The 27,827-nt window shown below is 41.5% G+C and overlaps 2 protein-coding genes across 7 annotated transcripts in view; one reads left to right on the top strand and one right to left on the bottom strand.

Annotated features, from left to right (window-relative positions):
• TCERG1L (transcription elongation regulator 1 like) overlaps positions 1–27,827 on the bottom strand; it is a 327,913-nt gene that overhangs the window by 204,783 nt on the left and 95,303 nt on the right. The window contains 4 exon segments of the mRNA XM_073354780.1: positions 13,989–14,169; positions 15,053–15,199; positions 17,397–17,660; positions 17,663–17,981. Coding sequence (XP_073210881.1) covers positions 13,989–14,169; positions 15,053–15,199; positions 17,397–17,660; positions 17,663–17,981 — 911 coding nt within the window.
• The window catches only part of LOC140914936 (uncharacterized), a 136,574-nt gene continuing 126,147 nt past the window's right edge, over positions 17,401–27,827 (top strand). For all 6 annotated transcript variants that reach the window (XM_073354031.1, XM_073354030.1, XM_073354029.1 and 3 more), the window contains exons 1-2: positions 17,401–17,704; positions 18,594–18,626. The gene's annotated coding sequence lies outside the window, so the exon portion shown is untranslated. The remainder of the gene's footprint in view (positions 17,705–18,593; positions 18,627–27,827) is intronic.

Raw genomic sequence — 27,827 nt, 5'->3', positions numbered from 1 at the left:
CTTCGCCACACCTCTTTACAAGTAGACATCCACCATCCTGCTACAAAATGTTTGCCACAGGTTAAAGGGAAAATATTTGTGGGAGCCTTTTGTTAAAATGACGGCAGCACACTTATGTATGAAACGACTGAAGAACAAGATAGCAGGGGCAGCCATAAAAACAAGAACAAGAAAGGACAAGAGAATCAACCAAAGATTAAGGAAAACAAGGGAGTAGGTAGATAACCCAGGTTCCACAGCAGATGCCATTTGATCCCCAAATATCCATTATATAGGCAACTACATGGTAAAGTGTCTAGACACACAGCAGTCAAAGACTAACTGTTCCTGTTAGACCTGCTTCTTTATTCTCTCACAGGGTTATCTATATAGTTTTGGGATTCAGGAATTGTCCCTGCTTTCCTATTCATGACCTCATGTCCATCTGACAGTTCAGACATCCTGAAGTTCTTATTACAGTTCATGCATGGTGTGTTTAAAGAATGAACCATTATTCCTAAAGACCTACAGGACTAACCAGCCTGAGGAGCCACACTACAGAGCATACCACAGATTCATGACCTAAATGGAGCACAATTATCCCACTTTTTCTCTTCCACAATAGCATACTTCTTCCGTTCACATTGTCTGTATATCATGGACAAAGTCAATGAAACAAGATTCTGTGCTGCTGTTTTGTCTGCCCAATGTCCTCCCAACCTCTTGTTCCTTTTATGACTTCTTTCTCTGCAGCCATAAAGGACGTAACAGAATTTGCTCTCTCATTATTGCTACTATTAACAAACAGTTACAATCATTATATTTCTTCTCTAGGATCAACAAAAAAGGCTGTTTCTTTTCTTTAACAAAAAACAGAAATAAGGATTTTGGATGCCACTGGAATATACAGGTTCAGTCCTGTCTGAAGAGGGCAATTTCAGCTTTTCTTTTAAAAAAAAGTTCTTTGTACTATAGAATCTCAGTGTGCAAATTAACTGATTAAACTCATTTTAAAATGTTCTCCAGTTTTACAGGCTTACAGTCTTTTTTTTTAATTCTGCCTACAATGGACTTTTATAAAGATCTTTCCTATAAGATCTACCGAAAAAAATTAAAACAGCAAAATCAAGTCATTCACAAAGGAAAGTAAATTCTGTGATTGCATCAAGCAGCAGAGGTGCTAAAACAATTTTTATGGTAGGGGTGCTGAGAGCCATCAAACCAAACTGTAAACCCTGTTTATAGTGGAAACCATTTCATGCTGGGGTGCAGCAGTACCCCCAGCACCCCTAATTCCAGCACTTATGTCAAACAGTTAAAAACCATTGGGATACTTCTGTCATCTAGGAGGGGTGGAATAACTTAAATCTAGCAGTATAGTGCTCCTTGCAACTTGCTTTATATCTGTTCATTAGGATGGGTGAAATACATGGGGTTTGCTTTTAATTTTGTTTTAATTTGTGTTGCAGATTCCTGTCCATAATTTTTTTTAAGTGCCTCATGAGGACTGACTTTTGTATTAAAATGGCGTCTTCTTTGCTCTGATGAGAAAATTAGTCAGACTTTAATTTTGCAGTTCTTTCTACTTCACCACATATCTTCAAAAGATGTCAGTCTAATACAGATAGAACTGTGTTTCAATGTGCGTGTGTCTGTATCTACATGCAACCCCTCCATATGTATTGATAATAGCTTTATAACAAAGTGTAAAACAGTTGATAAATCTTACAATTCTAAAACATTTCTAAAATACTTTTTTCTGTAACATATATTGTATACACATTTAATAGTAGAGTGTGGGGGGAAATACTGAGGCCAACACTTGTAAAAAAGTGAAAAACACTTTGAAACTGCTACATTTGTATCTATAAATTATGTTTAAACATAATTTAAAATATTTTTCAAGCCTTATAAATATATTTGTAGCAAATTAAAGTGCTATAAAATGAAATATCACTTAAATCCCTTTAGGATTATAAATGTGTTAACTTTTAATTTATAGTTGTTGACCTTTTTAAATTTAACACATTTGTACACAGGAAGAGATAGACACCCAATTTTTTTTAAAGACAGAGGTTTATTTTTTTAATTCATAAAACCCAATTTGTTGAATGTGTATTTCCTTGTTTGTTTAATAGCCTGAATCAAGGAATTAGTAAACAGAATAAACAAAGGGCCAGATTCCCCTCTCACACCTCTGACAACATGCGTAATGTCATCATGTGGCCATGCATATTGCCATGTAATTCGCCTTGTTTTTGAATTTACTAAGTAATTGTGCTGCAGAATCCAAGCTTTCACTTAACAAGGAATTATGTCTATCACTTACGATTGCTAAGACACCTGTAAAAATGTGAATCTCAAGTGATGCAGTGATGTTTGCCTGTGGTCTATAGAGAGCTTGAAACAGGAGTTCTGAGAGGTCTGAGCTGCCCCATTTTTACCAAATGAAACCTTAGGCCAGACTCTACCCCACAGAAAGGGGCAGCATGTGGCTGTGCTACCCCTGGAGCAGCCCTGGAGGGAATAAGAGGTGACAGGTCCACATCTGTCACAGCATATGATCCTCCCTGTCAAACTGCGTAACTATGCTACCAGATATGTTGAAGGCTCAGAGTCAAGGTTTCACCCACTCCCACCCACCTGGACAAAGTGGTGATGTAGCAGCTCCACAGACCCTGCACCCCGCCACCTCCATTGCTCAGAAAGCGGAGGTAGTGCACCTGTGGGAATAAGTAAGGTGGGGCTTTAAATTCCTTCTACTCCCTTGAGCTGGAATGCAGGATAGGCTATCATGAGTTCATTTTAGCAGAAAAAAAAATCAAGCTACTGTCCTTCTCTGACATTGCGGAATGTAGTGGCTGATACTGGGGCGCTGTGTGACAGGGCAGCTAGTTGCCATCAATGATTTCAGAGATGAGAAATGACAAATTCAATCCTGTTCCCAAACCTGAAGTCAGCACCACCCTTCCCAAAATGGGGAGGAAAAAAGGAGATACATCATCCTCACACCGCCAAATGACTCCTGAAGCCAGAAGCAAAACTCCCTTCCTCTTCCTGAGTGCCAAAGGCCCTCACTGTCAGCTATCATAGAATATCAGGGTTGGAAGGGTCCTCAGGAGGTCATCTAGTCCAACACCCTGCTCAAAACAGGACAAATCCCCAATTTTTGCTCCAGATCCCTAAATGGCCCACCTCAAGGATTGAGCTCACAACCCTGGGTTTAGTAAGCCAATGCTCAAACCACTAAGCTATCCCTCCCCCACGCCTCCCTGTCGCAGAACTTCTAGCTTCTACCTGACACCTGTACAATGCAGCTTACATTTTTAAATACAAAGGTCTAGTACAGAACAGAAAAAAAAATGTCAGCTTGGGTCTTGTGTAAAATAAGCTGAATTTATTATCAGAATAAACATACAACACAGATATTATATTAACTGGAATGAGGAAGGGCAGTTGGGACTTAGGGGTCAGAGTCTCAACCGTCTGGAAAGTCTATCACATAATTCAGGGCTCCAGGCCAAATAATCTGGGTCTCTGAGTATTGCAAAGAACCCAGGGCCTTGCTTATATTAGTGTGAATCAGGAATAGCTATACTGAAATTAATAGAGATACACAGATATATGTTTAATAAGGATTATATACAGAATTTAATATTTATTTTTATACAAAGGTTGCCATATTTAAGGTATTCAGCACACACTTAATATAGTAGCTGGAAAGGAGCCGTGCCTACTTGCAAAAACATCACTTAATCCTAACATATGATTGTGATACTTCCTGAGCTAACTGCACCTCTGACCTCTAGGTGGCCCCCTTGAGGGCACTCCACTTAGGCTTCTGGCTATTACATTTCTCAGGGCAGTAGCCTGTGATCCTCTCCCTCCAGACTGGGGACCTACATCTGCAGATTCCTGTAATTCACATTCAGGCCTCACCTTAGTTCAGCACAGGCAGTCCTGTTCTCTCAGGGGTAATGACAGGGTTAACCAGTGACTAGCCAGCTCTCGTAAAGCAGAGTACTATTTATTCGGTGAGACAGATATGGCAATTTCTTGCAGTATCTTTGGCAGATCTTACTGTATTAATTTTATGAATCATTTTGGGCCAGAGATTGTATGTAATTTCATGGGAGAGAGTAACCACACTTCCTCCAGGAACTAAGAACTGTGGGGAATGATTAGGCAAATTCACTCAGGCTGTAGCACCTCCAGAAAAGTACCACCACCTGGAGATGCTCACATATAATAGTTCAAACTGGATTCTCCAGACACCAATAGACAAAGAAAGGACTTTTGGATAAATAGCTTGAATTTAAACTAACTCAGGCCTGCTTTCTGGTCCTATCAGGTCTCAGGGTCCAGCCATCACTTGTGTCTGGGCAGGGACCCATGTCCCACTGCCTTCTGACCAGGAGTCTTAAGGCCGCACAGCCCCCTGCCATACACTGCAGTAACCCCAGAAAGCCAGTCTACCTAATAGCCAGCACCTGTGCTTTGCTTTCTCTCCAAGGGCTATGACCAGCATGGCTAAAAGTTACAAGTTACCACAAAGCTCTCTCTCAGCAGAAACTTTTCTTCTTAGGATAAAAGCATCACAGAGAAGACACAAAAATCAATACCTCCCTATTAAACATAGCAAAATCTCCCATCTACAATCCAGAGCTCCAGTTCCAGAGTGTTTGAACCATGTGGTTCCACCCTTGAGGAATATGAAGGAAACTAAGCCTCTGACTGAGGGATGCATTTATGAGGGACTAAAAGAGGTCTCAATGGCTCACACTGACATCATCCTTTCTTTTCCTGCAATCCCTTCTCACTCACATACCTTCCAACTTTAGCAACAAATGAAGCAGGGATCCATCTCCTTCAATGCACTGCCCTGATTCATCCTCAGAACAAGTCCAACCTGTGCACTTAAACAAACAAGGGGTGCTGAGCTAACAATAGTATGTGATCCTGTAATTAAAGATTGTTTTGTAATGGATATGAATTAAGGTCTTAAGTGCTTGCCTTTGCAACCTTAATATTCTTTTAAAATATTTTGTGTCTGTAATTTCCTAGGTTTTTATTAAAAACAAACAAACAACTGAATAAACAAATTCCATCATGTGTACTCACATGGGTCATCAGCAGGACGGGAAACTTTAGATCCACCATGCAGACCTCTGCCACCTGATCTAACAGAGTAACTGATAGCAGTAGAAGGTTGTCATTGTCTATGTGGGTCAGCATACAACACATCATTAACCTGTGGAACTCCTTGCCAGAGGCTGTTGTGAAAGCCAAGATTACAATAGGGTTCAAAAAGAGAACTAGACAAATTAATGGATGACAGGTCCATCAATGGCTATTAGCCAGGTTGGGAAGGAATGGTATCTCTAGCCTCAGTTTTGCAAGATGCTGGAAATGGACAACAGAGGATGGCTCACTTGATGATTACATGTTCCGTCCATTCCCTATGAAGCACCTGGCATTGGTCGTTGTTAGAAGACAGGGTACTGGGCTAGATGAACATTTGGTCTAACCCAGTATGGCTGTTGTTATGTTCTTATTAGAGGGGCATGGGTCACTTTGCCTATGAGTTTCACAGATATTTGCTGACAGAAGAGGAACGGTGAGACTCAGGAATCATGGGTTCCATTCCAGGCTCTGGAAGTTAGTGCTCCCTAATGGGCACAGACTTCTACTCATTTCAACACCCTCCCCTGCAGCATGACTGCTTCTGTTCTATTTCCTTCAACTTGTCCTTGTCCTTTTCCTGTCTCTTCTCCATCCCTGGTTCCTTGTCCCAGTCCCATCCTCCTCATCTAGCTAGTCCCAATTCAATTTCTCAAGCTTCTCATCCCACTAAGTTCCCATCTTCTTCATAGCAAGTCCTAGTTTCAGGTCTCTGGATTCCCTGGTTCAGTCTCCTCTCCTCACCCCCAACTCTCAGCCTCTTTTCCCACCAGTCCCAGTTCTCTCCTTCCTGGTTCCTCATCGGATCTTTCTTCCTCACCACCACACTGGCCTCCAATCACCCCTTTCCCAACCAGGTTCCTCATCCAATCAGACTCCCCATGTCTTTGTCCCAGGTTCTTGTTCCCATCTTTATTCTCAGCCCATCAAGTTCTCCCCCAGTATACTAGCTATTCCTCAAATCTGTCTCCACTGCCCACTCACGTCTTTACTCTGCCCCACTGGTTCTTAGTCCCAATCTCCTTGCCCAGCCAGTTGCAATCTCTCCCCCTGCAATGGGTCTGCATCTAATTATAGTCTCCCTCCACCTACTAGCTCCCAGTCCACTCTATTTTTCCTTTCCATCTCCCAGTTTCATCCTCATTGCCCAACCAGTGCTTGTCTCTCACACCTGCACCCAACTTCCAGGTTCTGCCCTTCATTGTCATCTCCTTGCCCAGCCAGTACTATTCTCCTTCTGCTCCCAATCTCCTTGTCCAGCCAGTCCCAATTTCCACCCCCATCCATAAACTCTTTGTCCCAATTTACTCTGTTCTCCCCTCCCCCTGCAGATCTGGCTGTTATCCCCCTTTGAACCAGGCCATTTCTTCCACCATGCTGCCTGGGCCCAGCAAGCTCATTGATAGCACAGGACAGACAGGCTCACTGCTCTCAGTTTAACCACCCAGACCTGGATCCAGAATGGCCTATAACAGCAACTGAAAGGCTGGATCACGCTCATTGGAGAACAAATCTTCAGGAAATTTAGCAACTAAAAATGTAAAAATCTCTACTGAGCATGTGTGAACTGCAATTTTTCAAAATCTTATAATTTGCCAAATTTGGGCAGATTTTTACAGGGACAGGAAAGAGTATACCCCTGAAACAAAGGATACTCCTTTGCCAAATTTCAAGTCCATGGTCTAAGGCATGGAGGTTAGAACTGTTCAAAGAAAAGGTCACTAGAATTTAACATGGGCAAGACAATGTATTTTCCCTATCTTTGTTCTTGGAAACAGATGAAATATATTAGTCAAAATTTTCCAAAAGAGTCAGCAAGATTATAACCTATTGAAGATGGGGTCTTAGAATAGGAATAATAGTGACCTTATTATGAGAGGGGCTGGAAACAACATCTATTATTAAGATGTTCCATCTAAAGATCTTAAAGCCTTCTGCATACTTTACCAAATATGAAAAAGGACATCCGTTTGGATATTTCCCTTCAAGCAGATGAAAGAAGCAGAAGATTTGCTTCTTTGAGCCACAGTGTGTTGATGGGAGAGCTAGTCAGGAATTGTCCATTGGAATGATTTTGCAAATGAAAATGCAATTTCATCAAAACAATTTTTCCTTTTGCTGAAAAAAATTGATTTTCCATTAGAAAAATTTGGAACTGATCAAAAATGTTTAATCTCAAGTCAGTTCTAAAAACATTAAACTACAGTCACATTGCCTTACAGAAATGGGAGTTCTGGCCAACATTTTCTCTCATGGGCCAGTCTATTTCTTCTGCATCATAGGTGCCACATGATTAGATGCATTATGGAAGGTGTAGTCTGGCCAGGGAGCTTGGTCCAGATGAGAGAATGGGGGCCAGAACTACAACTCCCATAAGACAATTGGGAAACACAGTTTAATGTCAAACTGAGGTTTTACAATCCAAAACAAAAATTTCTCAGGAATGCCAAAATATTTCATGACTAAACAAATGTGGACGTTCTCAGAATTTTGCTCAGCTCTAGTGGGATGGGTGGATTGAGACATTACATCTATCTAACAAACCAGCTGAAGCCCCTCCACATGTCAGAGTACCACAGGTTCTCAGACTGCCTCGATGACTGTTTGTCCAGTTGCTTAAGAACAGCCCAATGTGTTGGCACCCAGGAACATTGCATCTGCATTCTCTCTTAACAGGCTATGAGGGGTTGTAACTCGCTATATATTTGAGTTTATTTGTACATTTTGCCTGTACTGATTGTAATCAGCAGTCAAGTATTTTGGGATACTTCATAAAATGGAATATATTACTTCTACTTAAGTAGCAGCAACTCTGTTTCTTAATATAATGAAGATACATTTCTATTTATAACTCTTCGTTTCACCATCACAGCATGCTACATGAAAGCCTTGTTCTACAAGATTTTATGGAAAGCCTTTTTGAACACTAATAAAAAGTGTACTACTTTAAAAAAAAGGAACATTGCCTGCAAAACAGTGATTGAGAAGCAAACCTGCCAACAAACTGTAACCATAATCTTGAAACATTAAAACAATTTCAATAATTTTAATAGTAATGATATGAAACAGTGTTCATACAGCTTTGGGCTTGTCTCACCACCTAAGTGGGGACGAGATAGCTATACAAGAAAAAGAAGGCACATCCAACTCATACCAAACCAACCATGACTTTATTCCATATGGCAGATTGCACAATGCAGTAGAAAAAAATATAAATCATTTTCCTTGCAAAAAGATGTAGACACTGTATCCCCAACATAAAATACAGGATATTGCTTTGTTTAGTGGAAATAAAAAAAAAATAAACGGTCATTTCTGGGTGAGAAAATAATGTGTCATTATTTTCTTTAGCTAAATAAAATTGTAAGTGCATAAGGTTTTGTAATCCATTTTTATCTGCCAGGGAATAATAAACGATTACTTTTCTTCAGAACAAATAATACCTTCTAGTACCTAGTATGTGTAACTGCCAAATTATGTGTGTTAGCATTTACCAACGCCCAGGAGTTCATAGTTAGTCTAGGAAAGATTAGATTTTTATCAGAAAATATCACACTGTACACATACAAATCAAATGGCGGAGAAAACAAACACCCATTTCTTGTTGGCAAACCTTATTTGCTGTCCCTACATTGCAGCTTTCCTAGTGGATAGAAGTCTCTGCTGTGTGCCACAGCTAGAGAGGATACAGAGAACAGAAGGTTTGCAGCAGGTTTTCAGAGCCCACACTAGCCATGGCCTTTGCATTCCCCTTCTCCCCATCTCCCTTCAACCTCCTTGTTGTGTGCATGCTCCAACAGTTCAGTCCAGGAAAGATTAGACAACATTTGTGGCTTCAGAAGAATGCTATTGATTTCCACAGTGACAACATCTATTGTTATAGCATGCACAGACCTTAAATAAGATTGGAGCCCCACTGTGATGGACGCTGTACAAATTACAGATAAATGAAAATGTCTATCCTGGAGGGCTTAAAAGACACAAAACAGATGAAGGGTTGAGGATAAGGAAGACATAAAAGCAAATGAATATGGTGAAGAATTGGCAAAACTCTGTTATTTTTCTTTATTATTTTTTTTACATTGAAGGTAGAAAGAGGGTGAGAAATGGCAGGGATGGGTAAATTAATAAGAACGAGGGAGTAAGAAAAGAAAGGAAGGGAAAGAAGAATAATCACTATAATAGCCATAGTCAGTAGACAGTGTTTTGTAGGCATCACAGCACAGGTGAGTTATAAGAAGGGAATTGGAAAATAAGGCAGTGGATGAATGGATAATAAGAACATAAGACTGGCCATACTGGATCCATCTCATCCAGTATCCTGTCTTCAAACAGTAGCCAGACGTTTGAGAGGGAATGAACCAAGTAGGACAGTTACTAAGTAATCCAACCCATCATCCAGTCATAGATTCTGGCAGTCACAGGCTTAGGGACACCCAGAGCAAGGATGTCCCTGACCATCTTGGCTAACAGCCATTGATGGACCTATACTCCATGAACTTATCTAGTTCTTTTTTAAACCCAGTTATACTTTTCCCCTTCACAGCATCCCCTGGCAATGAGTTCTTCTGTACTTTGTGTGAAGAAGTAGATGTTTTCAGAGAACTATTCACTATTACTCCAAGATCTCTTTCTTGAGTGATAACAGCTAATTTAGACCCCATCATTTTGCATGGAGAGCTGGGATTACGTTTTTCAGTGTGCATTACTTTGCATTTATCAACATTGAATTCCAGCTGCCATTTTGTTGTCCAGTCACACAATTTAGTGAGATCCCTTTGTAACTTTTTAAAGTCATCTTTGGGCTTACAAAACTACTCAAGAAAAAGTTATCAACTGCAAACATTGCCAGCTCATTGTTTACTCCTTTTTCCATATGGTTTTATGAATACGTTGAACAGCACTGGTCCCAGATTCTTGGGAGACTCTATTTGCATCTCTCCACTGTGAAAGCTGACCATTTATTCCTACTCTTTGTTTCCTAGCTTTTAAACAATTATTGATCATGAGGACCTTCTCTCTTATCTCATGACTGCTTACTTTGCTTAACAGCCTTTGGTGCTGGACCTTGTCAAAGGCTTTCTGAAAGTCCAAGTACAACTATACCAACTGAATCACCCTGTCTATATTTGTTGATACTCTCAAAGAATTCTAACAGATAGGCGAAGCATACTTTCCCTTTAGAAAAGCCAAGCTGACTCTTCCCCAACATTCTATATCCATCTATGTGTCTGATAATTCTGTTCTTTAGCACAGTTTCAACCAACCAATTTGCCAGGTACTGAAATTAGGCTTACTGACCTGTAATTGTCAGGATCACCTCTGGAGTTTTAAAAAAAAGAAATCAATTCTACATTAGCTACCTTCCAGTCATCTGGTACAGAGGCTGATTTAAGCAATAGTGAATACCATCTAGTCCTGGTGACTTATTACTGTTTATCAATTTGTTCTGTATCCTCTTCTACTGATACCTCAATCTGGGACAGTTCCTCAGATTTGCCACCTAAAGATGGTTTAGATGTGAGAATGTCCCTCACATCCTCTGCAGTGAAGACCGATGCAAAGAATTAATTTGCCTTGTCTTCCTTGAGTGCTCCTTTAGCACCTTAATTGTCCAGTGATCCCACTGATTATTTGGCAGATTTCTTCTTTCTGATGCACTTTTAGTTTTTGTGTCTTTATACTAGTTTCTCTATAAATGCTTTTTTGGCCTGCCTAATTATACTTTTACACTTGACTTGCCAGAGTTTATGTTCCTTTCTATTTTCCTCAAAAGGACTTTACTTCCAGTTTTTAATTGATGTGTTTTTGTCTCTAACTGCCTCTTTTACTCTGTTGTTTAGCCATTGTTTCTTTTTTTGATCCTCTTATTGTTTTTTTGGTGGGGGTACACATTTAGTTTGAGCCTCTATTATGTTGTTTTTTAAAAAATTTCGATGCAACTTGCAGGCATTTCACTCTTGTGACTGTACCTTTTAATTTCCATTTAACTAGCTTCTTCATGTTTGTGTAATGCCCCTTCTTGAAGTTAAAAGCTATTGTTGTGAGTTTATTTGGAATTTTCTCCCCTACAGGAATGTTAAATTTAATTATACCAGGGAGTTTTCCTTCTGCATAAAGGGCAAAATAGAAGAAAGTGCAAAGATATTTGAAAGTGAAGCTGACTGGTGGATAGTAAAGGCTGAGAACATTGCAGAAATAAAGGCAGGGGCTGGCATCATTATAAGTTATTAGGGGAGCATCACTGAATGGGGTGAAGGGTTTAAAAGGTGAACACAAAGAGGTGAAATCCTGACCCCATTGAGATCAATGGCAAAACTCCCATTGACTTCAGTGGGGACAGGATTTAACTCAAAAAGCTTAAGTTTGATGTGGAGATGAAAAGGGAGCCACTGAAAGCACTGATGGCATGAGGTGGGCAGAGCAATGAGCCAGGCAGATGATCATTTTGAGTGAACTTGAGGGGGGCAAAGTTGCAGTAGTCCAAGCCAGAGAGGAGGCGGTTACAATAGTCAAAACATGAAATGAGGACAATTTGGAAGAGAATTTTAGCTGTTTGGAGAGATGGAAGGCTGGATTTTAGAGGTATTGTGTAGGAAGTATCAATGTGTTTTAGACATGGCCTGAGAGGGCCGTCAAAGATGATACCCAGGTTATGTGTATGAGCAACTTGGAGAAGATGATGGTGCATGCCGTGACAGAGAAAGAAGATGGTATAGGGGAAGGCAGGAAGGGACCTGTGGAGAGACTCCAAAGATGGCTGGAAATGTAGGTATCAGATTCACTGAGGAAGCAGAAGTAGAGCTAAGAAGATGGCACAACTAAATGAAGGAAGAGTGATTTTGTAATGGAGAAACTCAGCATGATCAGGAGACTTCTGCCAGACACATAGCACAAGAACAAGAGCTGAGAAAGTGAAGTCAGTGGAACTATACTGATTTATTCCAGCTGAGGATTGCCCCTGTCTGTCTATTTGAGTGCTAAGAGTAGACTTGATCCTGTGGTACTTATTCAGGAAAAACTCCTCATTGAATTTAGTGTAGATGGCCCAGGCCTCTGGTTGATGGTCCAGGATCTTGGGGGGATCCACAACCATAGAGGTAGATGGCCCAAATCCACCTTTGATAAAAGAATGATGAAGAAACTCCAAGAAATTCAAACATGGCATTTCCAGTCCCCAGCATAGAAATAAACTTAACAGAGGGTCGGAGGAGGGGGGTGAGTAGCGGGAAGGTATTTCTTAATGGGTGGGAATTTCAAAAGCTCCTAAATATGTTAGGCACCTAATTCATTTTGCTGCTTTTCAAAATCCCATTCATAGACTTCAGTGGAAGCTGGAGCAGACTAACTCCAGAAGTTTACATTTGATTACATTAATGTGAGTTTTACTTAATTTAGCACTACAGTAGTAGGCCCTCTTTGTGTATGGAAGGTACTTGTAGACAGAAGTCAGAGGGAAAAAATATCAATGCTACAAGTTCCTAGACCAGCAATGCATGTGGGAACCAGTATTTTACTTCCAAATACACTCCATCAGGCATTTTTAAAAGTATCCATCAACATGGCAGCAGGCTACAGATATAAACTTCAAACAATGCATACATTTTGGGGACACAAATTAAGTAAAAGTCATCCAGGTAGCGATGCATAAGCAGTATAATTGTTTTGCCCATCGGTATACTTATTTATGGTCCCTATCATCCATTATGGAAAGCTGAACAGCACTAAAGTTGATCAATAATTAGTAGTGACAAGAACAGAAGGCAGCTTATTGTAAAGTATTATTAAAACAATTGAAATACAGAAATCATTTGCAATATTCTGCTTAATTCCTAAACGCTAGATAAGATTAATTGATAATTAAAATAAGAGAGTCTGGCAAAACAGACAGAACATGGATTTTCCCCCTCATAATGAATCCCTGCATTATCCAAAAGAATGTTGCCGTATTACATGTCGCAGAAAATTGAGAAAATACAAGAAGGTAGAAAATTACCTGTCTACAGCACAGTTTCAGATTAAGAACAATTCCATAATAATGAAGGCTGGGGGCAGCTATGGTTTTGCCATTATTTAAAATGGCATTAGCTTTGATCTCAGTAAGACAGACATTTGTTTTAAAATGTATCTTGTTTTTTAATGTGAGTACCTACATTTGGGCTTCAATTATCTTTATTCTAATTATTTGTTTATTAGTGTTTTCTATGGGGCAGCCAGTGTGTTAGATCAATACAACAAAATACTCGTGAAAAGTCACATCCATCTTTGCAGCAATACATTTTCTGACCTTTTCCAGGTATAAATTATAGTATTTATACTATAGCACATATATTATTGGACCACTGGCAACTGTAACATACTTATTTATGTAGATTAATGGCATTTATTTCATGCATGTTTTCTTGCATAAGTTAGTTTTAATGAACTGATGGATCAGTTAGTGTTCTATTAATAACTAACTGTCTATACACAGACTATATCAAATTCTAAAAATAAGCAACTGATGTTAAAATTACACAATAAATATTATGTCAGCAATCTCATTAGTGTGTTTTGAAGATAAACCAAGTCATCATTGGGCTGGCTATACCGTAGGTCAATGGAGTGGGATTGCTGGTTGCTAAGGAATCTGGGTTTTAATTTTCCATAAGTTTATACTTTCTCTTTTGACATCATTTTTAAAATTTAAATAAAAGGTGAAATGTTCTTGTTCTGGACCTTGTTATCAAGGTTACAACCAAAATGGGAATTTTGCCTGAGAGAGAAATAAGATCAATAGAATGAAAATGCATAGTGAAAAAAAGTGTTCACAGTTATTTATTACTAACCTGGTATCGGCTGAGGTGTTAACACCACCGTGGGAAGAGGCCTTGAGGCAGTAGCTGGCCTAGATATAGCCATAGCTACTTGATTTGTCATTAAAAGAGGCTTCTCGTGTCCCTGGAAGATTCTTGATTCCTCAGGATGTATCCATGCTGAATCCAGAGCAAATGCATTATTTAAATATATCTGCCAAGGATAAATAAAAAGTATGTTGAAGTTGAAGACAACATAGTTTCATTGCTTATTGTTTTCCTGGTTTTTATGTCTTTGATTCAAGCTCTTATAGCTATATATACACGTTTGTAGCATAGATCATGTCTCAAATCACAAATGGTCTTATAAGACTAGATTGATTTATGTTTCCTAACTATTGGTAGGGTGTGATTATCTAACAAACAAACTAGCTCATAATGGGACTATCCAGTTTAGAAAGTACTGCCAAAAAAAAAAATCCAAACCCCACAGTATGAAAGAACAAGGCCAATCCTACCCCAGAGACAGCTATGGCAGAACAAATGTATCTACAACATTTGGTAGCCCAAGGTTGTTCCAGTGAGGGCTGAGAGATGGAGGAGGTGAAAAAGTGACTCATATGCTTAAATTTTCAAGGCCCGAGGTTGCAAATACTGTGTGAAATCCTGGCTTCACTGAAGTTGATGGCAAAACTCCCATTGACTTCAGCTTTGACGGGATTCCAGCTGCTGAGTCCATTTCTAACAAATTTATATAAATGTGCAGTCAATAGCAAGGTGTTGCAAGTAGCCAAAATATGGAAAACACATCAAAACCAATTATTTTTGGTGGTACAAACATATTTTACCTGACTTAATACAGAACTAATGTTAAAGCTATTTTAGTCTTTTTCACTATTTAAGAGAACTGCTGATTTATACCTTCAGAAACAGCCTATTTAGTGATCAACTTTTTATAGCATTAATTTTTCGAGAGGATTTTTGCTTGACAGATTGCTGACCTTGTCCATGCCATCACAGTTTACAAAACTCAATGTTTTCCAGTTGTTATGATAAGATCTTAATATAAAAATGTCCCATGTAAAGCTCAGAGTTACCTTGCAATTAGGTAGTCTCTTATCTCTCCAATTTTTCCTGGCATGAGGTGGAACAGTAGATGTGTATACATGTGGGAAGATAGGAACAAATTCCACACTAGAAGAAGGTGAAAATCCTATAACTGGAGAATGAGCTCCAAACATCCACTTAAAAAAAGAAGAAATTACAAAATTAAATGAATGAAAAGTATTCTACAATAAATCAACCAAAGTTTGTACACACTGCATTTAAAAAGTGAATTTCAAACTAATTTAATTTAGCAACTTCTTTAGTCTAAACATTGGGTTTTCTAAAAAAGCATTATTGTTCAGTCTCATATGTATTGTGTGCCACTCAAAGCTAAACTGCTATAGAAATCTACAAATAGAAGGCTCAGAGTTAGAGTACCTAGTCAATGCTATTACTAATCACCAATGTACTGGAAAAAAAATCACATATAAATAGAAAACATCATCATACAAGATTGTGTGTGTGTTTCTGTCTCCAGAGGCAATGGAAAAAACAAAGACAAGGCAGAATATGTGATTTCCTGACTCTTGAGTTCTTTGGACAAATATATTGATATTGTAGAAACATTTCTGCATTTCAATCAAATTTCCTCCCACTTCAAAATAATTGATGTTATTCTTCCATTAAACACAAGAGCATGTAGCTTTTTCTCCTGCCCACCCTCTTTCAAATCATTAAGTTCCAAAAGACATTCATAGCTAAAATGCTTGACTGGAAATCTCTAAATAAAATTAATCTAAGATTATGAAGTTCAAAGTTTTATGTGAAACAGCATTAAAAATACAACAGAAGTGCTAAACTACTATGAAATTAACATAGCTATTAATATCTAATACATTAAAATTTAAGATGACCATTAAAGCTGACCAGCAAAAGTTAATTTTAAGTGGCCTTACAATACTGACAAATAATTGAAACATTTATCAGAAAGCACCACTGAGATGTATTGCTTACATTAATATGGTTCAAAACATCTTAGCGTCTATTGTATATCTATCTATAAAAATCAAAATAGGAGAACTGAATTTAATGGCCTATATTGTTAGAGTGCCCCTTCATTACCAGCCTGCTTTTTCCATAGCAAATAGGAAAAGATCAGAGGATTAAAGGATGAACAAGACAAGCCTTAATGAGCCAGTGCATGAGCCATCCCCCACCCCCTTCTTTTATTAAGAAACAAATATTGCAGGTTTCTAAACATTAAGGGGAAAAAATCTAGTTCCTGGACATTAAATACCTCTAGTGGCAGCATCCTGACACAACAACATAAAAACATGTTGCAACTGCATCCAGTTGTATTTTTTAAAAAAATATATTATGGATCTTGGAAAAGCCTTATGGGACATTCACAAACATTATAAAAATAGGACTGTTCAGGTGATCAATCAATGCCTTATCTCTTCTAGTAGGCCAAAATTAAAAATGGCAAGACAACTTTGTTTTAAAGCAAGAAGGAGAGACAGGCTTGAGTTACTTGGCTGAATGAAAGACACCCTTATATCTTTATCTTCCTCTTATTTAAATGGGGATAATAAACGCTATTCCTAGCCTGCTCTTTCGCAGCAATTATAAAACAAGATGATTTTCTATGGAAAATAAATGCCTCTTCCTGGAACAAATACACTTTGGAACCGACCAAAACCAGCAATCTGTTCATTGCTCAGCCCCAGCATTACGGTTCTCTTTGCAACGCAGTCAACGCAATCTCTGCTCTCTCAATCCTCAGCTTTTTACACTCGAACTCCCGCAAACTGTGGAATGCCATTGACCAGCTGTACGGCCCAGACACTTAACAGAACATTAACTCCTAGCACACTGGAGTCTGACCGCAGGGATTGCGGTTCTATACGTTTTCAGACACACAAGTCTGTAAAAACACACAGGGTATGTGGCTTAAGTACGAAGCCACACGTCCGGAATCCGAAATAAATTCCCATGAATAGTTTATGCGGGTTCCCCCTGCCTTTGAAGTCTGACACAGACGGTGCAGACAGTTACTAACGGATGCGCAGAAACCGTGTGGGTCTGCAACAACCAGGGCTGTGCGGGGCAACTTCAGCACCACCGCGCGTTGGACAGCAGGCAGAAGTTCTGTCCTAGGCTTTCTGCCCAGGCAGTCATCACCGCATCCCCTCCCTCTGCCCCCCCCCCCCCAACCCAGCGCCTCACGAGCGTGGCTTTTTTTACTGACCCTGAAAATGACACGCACGAACTTGCGTGGACCAAGCCGGCTGTGCTATTCTAGCAGCACTTCGGGAGTCCAACACCCCGATCGGGAAAGGGGGGGGGGGCACAGGGAGGGGGAAGGGAGGAGCGGGGAACCGCATTCATTACCTGCCCATCCAGGAAAGGATACTGGTGCACGGCAGGGCGCTGATCTGGCGCAGAGGGCACAGAGAGAGGCAGGAAAGACTCGCAGGGGACTTGCCAGCCGGGAAGCCCCTGGAGCAGAGGAGCAGGGTGGGGAGGGTGCGGCGAAGAGAGCAGAAGTGGAGGGGGCACCACCCCGGCCCCACCTATCCTGAAGACCCCAGCCGCACTCGGGACCATCCAAATCCAGGGAGGAGGTGGGGGCTCTGCATTCATCTGCCAGAGGAGAGGCTGCTGCCGCTTGGCTCTCGGAACCGGGAGCATTCTACATGGTACGGTACCGTCCCTCCGCTCGCAGGGCTCGCCGCCGGGACGCGCAGGGGCAGGCAGCCGCGGGAGCGGGAGCGGGAGCGGGAGCGGGACCGGGACAGCTCCGCCGAGGGGGCGATGCCCCTCCGTGCCCCCGCTAGCTCTGGCGGCTGGAGCAGCGGCGGCAACACCAGAGCCGAGCGCAACTCCGCTCCATTCAGCGGGGCGGCTGCTGCCAGGCTCCGCCCACTGCCCAGTCCTCCCTCCCCTTCTGCTGATGCATAGCGCGCCAGGAGACACCTACGGGGGCGGGGGGCGCAGCTGGCCGGTCTCCGGCAACGTCCCCTCCAACTCCTTCCCGCTCTGCGTGCGGACGGCAGGACAGCCCAGGGCAGCCTCTCAGTCCGCGGGCTGGGGGGGGGGGGGGGGGGAGGTGGGAGAAAAAGAAGGAGGGGGGGAGATGTGTAAAGGAGGGGAGCTGGGCTAACGGGGGGGGATCACCGAGGGCCGCTGCCTCAGAGGGGTGCAGGGAGAGCCTGGAGCCCGCTCCTCTGCCTTGGGAGGCAGCAGGGGGAGAGGGGGCTGGCGGGGAGGCCCTGTCCCAGCTCTAATAGAAGCGCCCCCCCCCACACACACACACCCGGATAACCCGGCTGAAGGTGCCCCTAGGGGACACCGCTGGGCACTCGGTCCTTTCCACCGTCAGCTCCCCAGAGAAGGGGACGCGAGCGGGGCGGGGCCCTGCTCCCAGGAGAACACCGCTCCCAGGCACTGAGCAAAGGGGCTTTCCACCCTGCCCACCAGGAACCCCCTGGCTGATCACCGCCCCAGGAACCGGGTGACAGGTAAAGCTGGTGGAAAGTCAGAATTTCCCTTTCACAGAAATAGCGACGTGTTTTCATTTCATTCCAGGGAAAGAAAAACAACAAAAGTTAAAACATCAACGTAAGTTCAAGATTTCCTGCTGGGGTGATCATAAAAATTGTTGGGGGGGGTCAACGGCAGTGTTTTGTTTCGCCAAAATTGAAATGTTTTGTTCTGATTTTGACTTTACATGTTATATTACATAATGTTTAAGAAAATTTGACCGAAGTCATTTCAGAACTTGAAAAATGCCACCCTGAAATGAAACATTTTGCCCTTATAAAAAAAATAAAAAAATTGCCAAATTGCCAATAAATGGTTTGATGAAACAGCATTTCCCTATGGGAAAACAAAACAGACAAAACAAAACCTTCTACTGGAAAATTTCTAGCTAGCTCTAGTTATAGGTAGTCTGGGTTTGATGCAGAGATTTTCTCTTTTAACACACCTGCTTATAATTTTCTAAGCAAGTGCTAAGTTCCTGGGGGACTGGACATTGCTACAAGTCACTGAACATTTTTACCAACAAGTGGCTGATCTTAAAAACTCTTATCCACAGTTACTGATAGAGGCAATGCACCCAGCGGTTAGGACATTGGATGGGAATTCAGGATTCTTAGGTTTTCGTAGTGGCTCTGCCACTGACCTGCCACAGCCACTTCATCTCTTTACGCATTTTCCCTTCTATCCTGTGTCTGTCTATTTAGACTACTAACTGTTTGAGACAGGGACTGTCTCGTACTTTGTATAGCACCATGAACAATAGGACAATATTAAACCATAATACAAATCAAATAAAAAAGACACAGCAAACAGGCCAAGAACTAAGTTTTCACTAGAATGTACAGTGCCTTTGAAGAAATTCAGGAAAAGATTACAATAGAAAGCAAAGATACCCTGGCCCCTAGAGTGTGTCCAAGTTTGGGCTGAGGTACTTTAGATACTGCTGTAGAGAAGGCGCCTGTGTGAGGACAAGTCTTCAGTATCCTAGAGAGGCCCACCTCTTCTAACAAAATGAACAACGGGAAATTGCTCCTTCCTATCAAAAACATGCAGGAGAGAGCTTAGGGCTGGCGAACATTCCTTCAGATCCACCAGTCAAGGCGACTGAATCTCCCTGCTCCCCTCTCCCTCCATTATCTCTCTTGCAGAAGATATTTAGTTCCCAGAACCCACATCCATCAGGGAATTTGTCAAAGGCACAGGACCATCTACACAATAGCCCAGAGTCATGGCAGCTCCAGAGCACCTCTGCCTTCCACCTTACCCCTACCTCTTCTGGCCCCTTCTCTGCACAAAAGTGAATGCAGCCTCATGCTATATTAATGTTTTCATAATTTTTTTTAACTGATGGGAGAATAATCCACCTCCAACTTCCCTTGCTCCCCTAGCCTCAACCTTCAGAAGTGCAATGCAGATGGAGAAGGATGCTGTAAAGGCAATTTAAACCCCATGGGAAGATCTGAACACAGAAGGTTCTCTCCATACATAGATGGGGGAGTGTAGTCCAACAGCCAAATAATGTATATAGTCCCATAAAAGTCAGGAGCTTCATTTAAAAAAACCCAACAACCACCACCCAGAAGCATTCCAAACTCTCAGCCTCTCAGCCATGTTCTCTTATATGGGTCTATTTTCTGATCTTTAGTACATATATCATGCCCCATGAACATTATTTTCTTCTTCATACAAGTGAGCAGCTCCCACTATAGACAAATGTATCAAGAGTTTAACTGTTAAAGAAATGCACTTTCAGCAGCACGTTTGGTGCACCGCCGACCTCTATTGGCACTATCAGTTAAAAACACATAAGTGCACTCCCACTATTCCTAAAACAAAATAATATCCATGGCCACTAGTTATTCAGACTTATCTGCTATGTTTTTCCAAAGGATAAAGGAGGGCTTCTACATTATGCTGCTAACAACATTATTTGTTGCATATTTTTAAAATTAGACCTTCAAGATAAACACATGAAAACGTCAGATATTCTGTGGTCACATTTAAAGCTTTGATGATAATTTAAAGGGAGTGGTGGAGGGTTGACAAATTTTAGTGTGTTGATTTAATCAGGGGTTAAGAAAGAGGGGGTGTGAAAGTGTGTGTAGGGGGAAACCAGAGTTCCTATTCCCCTGCTAAAAGCAGAGAGGAGCATTTTCGCTCTCTCTAACTCTCTCTCCTCCTTGGCTTGGGCAAGCACCCCTCCTCCACAGCACCTCTTCCTCTCTGGTGGGTGCAGTGAAAGCTCCCCTCCTGTTTCCATCTACTTTAACTACTAGACTTTTTGCTGCTCAGTCGTTTAAGTTAACTGACTGCTTTTTCCCTGCAAGGCATACGCACATAATAAGGGTCAGGAAATAACATATAGATAAGAGAACATTTAAATATTTTAGTGCCAGAGTTATTTTGTTGTACACACACCACTCCACATTTTATATTAACACCCCACACTGAGCCCAGAACCAGAAAAAGCAGTAGACCTAAGAGGTCTGAATCCAGCATTTCAGTCTTTTTCACTCACAAGGTGTTCAGTATTACAGTGAAATAGCAGGTGAAGAGCTTGGTTTGTAGTAAATGTTGTAAAATAGCTGTGATTTGGGGGGGGCAGACATTGTCTGTGCATATTCTGTTTTTTTAAGAGGCACTCTCTTCCTCTTTGCACCTTTTGGGTTAGTGTAAGATAATTATAAGGTTCTCAAGGTTTCAAGTGATCTTTAATAAAAAAATAAGTAAATAGAGTTGTGGATAGCACAAGTTATTTTCTCCCATAAACAGCAAAAGTTGAAAAGAACCATAGTTCTCTTTGAACATATTTCTCTCTTATGCTCAGGGGAGAGGTTGTTTCTTCTGAGGATTTTTTTCTATTTGAAAAGGATGCTGTTCAACTCCTAATTGTGGGTATTTGGTTTTTATCTCACAGATCAACATTTTTTCTTAAAAATAATCACTAGGGAGTCCAAGATTATCTATAGAAAAACCAGATACTAATCGTCAAAAACAGTTTTATTATTCAGATGGCTAGAGATCACCTACAAATAAACCAAAATCATAAGGCTAGATATTCCATTGCAGCCAGAATATTTCAGTATAGTTGGAGGACTGGGGCAAAGATTTTCCCATCTTTGTGCTCTCCTGATTCTAGCAATAGCCAAGCACCAGTCTGATCCTTGATATATCATGAAGTTTCTCTATAGTGTGGCCAGCAACCCATGGGCCAAAGGGCTATTCCATTACCCAATTCCTGGTGTACAGGATGCCTCAACCATACCCCTTTTTTTCTGGGATTACTCCTTATGCCTGGAGTGATGGAGGAAACAGCTGTATAGAACTGAACCAGCTCTGCCCCTCCAAAGGATTATCCTTACAAAAGAGGAATCCTCAGATAGCCAGGTCAAATGATAGCTAGAATGAACACAGCAAGGAATCTAGTCGGTAGTCCTGGTTGAAACAAAAACTCTTTCCTTGTACCATTAATGTTCATGGGAGTGTCAAAGAGCATACCTGCTCTGCAATACCCCTTGCTAGCCTGCATGGCTCTACTGAGGCCTGCCTTAGTTTGCTAATTCACACCTTGAAAGGTCCACAGAGTCCGGATTTTCAAAACATTCCTCTTTCTGGGGTCCAGTTTACTAAGGCTTCCCCCAAAGTCTTTCAAAAAATGCTCAGACTTACAACATTTTCATCCCAGTTTCAGCTAGGACTTTCCTCCCTGCAAATCTGTCTTCTCTTTAAGGGTTCGTTTCTCTCACCTCACTCCCAAGATGAGCACAGCTCCTCTTCTCCAAAGGTCTGTTTTGGCCTCAGAATTCAAACAAATAAATGATTGTTTGCTTCTGTACAGAGTTAGGTAAAGCCATTCCTCTGCAAGTCTGTGTCATTGTTCTCCACCAGACTACAGCTTAGCCTTCTCCACAAATCTTCCATGCTATCTTCTCCCTGCAAACTCATAGCCATGCAGGAGCTTTCTTTCTCCCTGCAGTGTCTGTAGGCCTCTACCAACACCAACTTGCAGCAATCTCCACTTAACTAGTGCATTCCCTTAAACCTAGCTGATCAACTTAATCAGTCCAGGTAAATTGGACCATGCGCCTTTGTAAAGAGGCCAGTAACCATGTGACAGAGAGGTACAGTTAAGGCCCTGTGCCATCAAGCTGAAATTGTGTATCCATATGTATTTTGCCTTGCTCCTTACTACCTTCTGTGTTCTGTATATGTATTCTCTTTTCTATCTGGGTTGTGGGAGGGAAAATTTAATCAATAAAGATGTGATTCTAAGGCTTATTTCCATAAAAAGAGGGACAGTTGTAGTTAGCATATTGAACTAATGTTACATAAAGTTGTGGGGGATAGAGGTACACGGTATGTCATGCTACATAGTAATTGTTTGTATTTGTCTTCATTCTCCCTCCTCCTGAAAAAAATCCACACCTCACATGTTATTATGGTTTGTCATCTCAGGAAAACTCTTGCAAGATTCTAGTATACACTGTTAAATGCTAGAAATGTGTCTTGTTTTTAATTTGTTACAAATATCAGCATACCCAACCAAACATTTTGCTGATCTTAGACAAGAATGCTTTGTTTAAAACAGATAGGTGAGAAAGCCACTTCTGCTTTTAGCTGATCAGAATAAAGTCTATGATAGTGCATCATTTGGTAGAAGAGACACATTCTATAGCCTACCCTCACACACACAAATATCAGTTGCTTTTTCACTCAGGCTTCCTCCTCTCTAACTAACTAACTAAATCAAATAAAATTGATGTGCCTTTCCTCTCTGTACCTGGGAAAATCTTTGGTTGTTATCCAATCTAATTGTGTAGCAGCTTTATAACATGCCGATATTCAAGAGACTCAGCTTTATGGAAATTTAGTACTGTCATTCTACAGGCTAGGGGAGGATGAGGTAGTTGCAGAAGTGAAAAGCTTGATCACCTTAGAAAATCCTAATTACACTGTTCTCATTCTGCCTTTCTTGATCAATCCATGGAGTGGCAGTGGTGTTGAGTTTGGCTGAAGCAGAGAAAAACAAACACCCCCCTCCCTCCCAGTAACAACTTCCAGATGGCCAGAGGTTACTAGGGAACAATCCCAGCAACAAAATAGGGCTTGACAGGAAAACTCACACCCTACTCTATAAAGCTAATATTCAAAATATTTGGACTGAATTCACCCTTTTGACAAAACTCTGCACCCTGAACTGAATGAAGCCAGCATAGTGGTGGAGTGCCATGCATAACCAAAAGAAAGATCTGAGTATAATTTCCACATCTTGGCATCATGCCGCATACATGAGTTCCCTTCCTTAGGGTATGGTAACCCACTGGTCATTGCAGTAGTAATCCTTCTCAACTATTCTAACAACATTAACTATCTTCAAAAAGATCTCTGTCCAGTACTTCATGCTAGAGGAAATTCACAACGATGCTGCTAGTTGGTCTGTTATTAAGATGGAAGGTTAGTAAGGAGGCCTGGGGCCTGTGGAGGTTACACAATGTTGTGTGTTGCAGCCACACTCCCAATACACCCCTTTTGCCCCCGGTAGGTTTCCATTCTAGAACTAGTGAAAGGGTCAGTGGGAGGCAGCCTTACATATGTCCTCTATGGTACCTGCACCTTTGCACTGTTCAAAAAGACTAGATCAGCATAAATGGGGTTGTAGTGGGAATGAGGCTCTCATCTGATGTTTTTGATACACGGAAGAGTGCAAGTCTGAGCAGGTTTTCCTCTTATTATGCAGAATCATGCTCTTCCGCCTTCCACAGCAGTGTAGGAATAATGAATCCCATTGTAGGAGGCGTTATTTCTTTCCCCAAAAGAGGTGTCAGAATGTTCAGCCAAATAAACAACTCAACTGACTTAATGTTATTTTGTGCTTTCTAACAACAACATAGTAATTGCAACAATTGACTATTAGGCTTGGTCTATGCTACAAAGTTAGGTCAGTGTGAATTGCCTTCTGTTGACCAATTTTTGCATCTATCTACACTCTAATTTGTATCCCATTGACAAAAGCACCCTGTAATGGTGCTGCAGTAAAACCACCACCTCAACTGGTGTTGAGCAATGGCTAATATACCATGGTCAATGCAGTATGAATGTAAACACTGCGTGACCTATGTTGACCCTAACAGTCCTCCAGCAGCTATCCCATAACACCCGATACAGATCGCTCTTGTCTCAATTGTGAACTCCATTGCACAGGAGTCTTGGAAACTGGAAACCCACCAACATTAAAACACCCTGCATATTTTTGAAATGCCTTTCCCTGACTTCCCATCTTGGTGAGCACAAAGAGCAGCTCGCCCTTGTTGTGTGCAGCTACCCAACAGACCATGCTGGTTACACATTCCAGCACACTCCAGCCTGGAGTAGACAGGAGGTATTGGATCTTCTGGGCCTATGGGAAGAAGAGAGTGTGCAGGTACAGCTATGGAGCAGTCATAGAATTGTGGCCTTCTATGAAAGGATTGCACGGGGGATGCAGGTGAAAAGGTACAATGGGGATCAGCAGCAGTGCTGTATAAATGTGAAGGAATTGCAACAAGGCATACCAGAAGGCCAGGAAGGCCAACAGTCAATCTGGTGCTGAGCTGCAGTCTATGATGAGTCGCATGCCATACCTGGTGGAGGCCCTGCCCGCACTGCGCAGACCACCTTGGATACCTCAATGGAGCCCAAGACATAGATCTCTGCCATGAACTCCAAGGAGCAAGAGGAGGGACACATGGTGGGGGTTCTGGCTATGCCTTGAGCCAGAATCTGTTTGAGACTCTGCAGTATAGCTAAGCATAGATGAGCCCATTTCAAGGAAATAAACCTCAGGTAAGCATGTGCATGCATTTTGCCTTACAATATTCAAATGTAAAGATGGTGCCTGCCCATCCCAAGTTACCAAAGACATATCTATTAATTTTCGTTGTTTTACTTGTATGAGAATAGGTAGTGGTACAACAAACAGAGGTAGAACTATTATCTGGTTTTAATTCCCTGTAGGATTAAACGGAGGTTCTAGAGCAGCTTATTTATGTACAGAGGGATATCCCTTGTATCCTCCTTAGAGATCTCAATGAAACTTTAATGGATATACTCTGCACATATGTTCAGCAAGGTTCTGCAAGCCAGTGCTGCACTGGACCACAAACCAAGAGTGTGGCAGGCCAACACTGGAGGGGCACGGAGAGGTATAGAGGGGACAGGAGAATATGGAGAAAGATCCAATAATCCCATCAAGAAAGGGACAGGGAGATGCTCCAGGACATAATGTGGCTTGTCAGGCAGCAAACACAAATGATACAAACTCCAATTGCCCTACAGGTCCAACAATCAAGGACTTGCCACCATTTTCAGTCCCTGGAAAGCTCCATGGTGACAGCTCCCTACATCCCTCAACAGTCTATTTGGCACTATGAGTTGAATCCCTACCCCCTACCACTGCACACTGGGGGACAGTAAGGACAGCCACAGCTTCACATACACTGATCTATGAGAGTCATGGTTGAGGTATGTGTAGCCAAAATGGACTGCAATTCTGCACTGAAATGGACAGAGCTGTTTGCTGCCTTTCTAAATTTAAAGTTCCATTCAATTTATTTGTGGCTGAAGTTTGTACTGTATTGTCCATATTTATTTGCACATCATTTTTTCCCAATGCTTTTGTCAGCCACTAAATATTTATTTTAAAAAAAATAAACTTCATCTGCATTAGTTCACCACACATACTATGGAACATATAGCACTACTCAACACACCCTATACTTGTAAGTGTACATCACCACAGACTTCATAGATTCAAGAAAATACCCAGTCGTATGTGTAAATATACAGCAAGCACCACATAATCCATAGCTTCAGTGGAAGACAGTATACTAGCTATATATGTGCAGTAAAACACAATAATTCATAGGCTCATTATAAGACACAACATTATAGGTATACATGTACACCAAGCACTGCACAATTCCTAACAGCCCACAAACCATCAGGGCCACAGTGCAGTCAAGCACAGTGCATTAATGTGGCTGACTGTTAAAGTGCTCTTTGAAAGCCACATGCATAGCTCCATGTTGTGCTCTTGTAATGGCCCTTGCATCTAGCTGTTCAAACTCAGCAGAAAGCTGTTCCACTTCTGCCCTCCACCCTGGTGGTAACTTGTTCCCTTTCGCCTCACTTATATTACGCAGCACACAACTAACCATTGGAATACTTTTCTTAGAGAGGTCTAATTTGTGAATAAATATCTATCAAAAGCACATTCAGTTGTCACTCCGTACCTGCAGAGCCAGTAGTTCAATCTTTCCTTGGTGCTGTCAAGATGGCCATTGTATAACTTCAGGAGCCAAGTGACCAAAGAGTAGGCTGGGTCCCCCAAAGTTCTACTAGCCTTTCAAACATCGCCAATGATAATCTGCTGGTTGGGAAAGAATGTTCCTGCCTAGAGCTTTCTTAACAGTTCAGTGTTCTTAAAGAGGCAACTATCATGCATCTTCCCTGACCAGCCAACGCAGATATCAATGAAGCATCCCCGATGATCCACCTTGGTTTGCATAACCATGAAAAAGATGTACTCTGTGGCAAGGTGGGCTGGTGCCAATATTGGGAATGTGTGCCATCTATCACCCCGCTGCATTTCAGCGGCCACATTGCTTCAAATCCATCCATTATGTCCTCTATGTTGCCAAGAGTCACAGTCACGCATACCAAGACATGATTTATGGCCCTACACATTTGCATGACAATGGCCCCCACTATTTTCCAACTCCAAAATGATTTCCCACTGACTGATAACAATCTGGCATTGCAAGCTTCCAGAATGTGATCACCACTCATTTCTCAATTGTAAGCACGGCTCTGTCCATGCTATGAAGGCAAACTCAGGACACAGATCCAGGAATATGTCCTTTCTCATCTTAAAGTTCTTCAGCCACTGCTCATCATCCCAATCCTACATTACGATGTAATCCCACAAGTCAGTGCTTGTTTCTCAGGCCTCAAAGTGGTGCTTCATTGTCTGAAGCTGCTGTGTATGCCACCAACAACTTTTAACTCTTTTTCACTATATCCTTCAGCAATCTGTCCTCAAAGAAATCATCATGTATCCCACTGTTGCAGTTCTTCTCATGGCTCCGATGATGCTAGATAAATATGTGTCCTGTATTTGCAATATGCATGAGAATAGTGCAGAGCTGTATGGGTTCCATACTTCTGTCAGAGATGTTGACACAAACAAAGCTGTGTGGGTTTGTGGGACCTTAAAAACAGGTGTAAAATTAAGAGGATAGG

Source organism: Lepidochelys kempii, chromosome 7 (assembly GCF_965140265.1).
Source record: "Lepidochelys kempii isolate rLepKem1 chromosome 7, rLepKem1.hap2, whole genome shotgun sequence".
In the NCBI taxonomy this organism is placed as follows: domain Eukaryota; kingdom Metazoa; phylum Chordata; order Testudines; family Cheloniidae; genus Lepidochelys; species Lepidochelys kempii.
The sequence above is the reverse complement of the archived record's forward strand: the minus strand, read 5'-3'. Positions and strand labels throughout refer to the sequence as shown.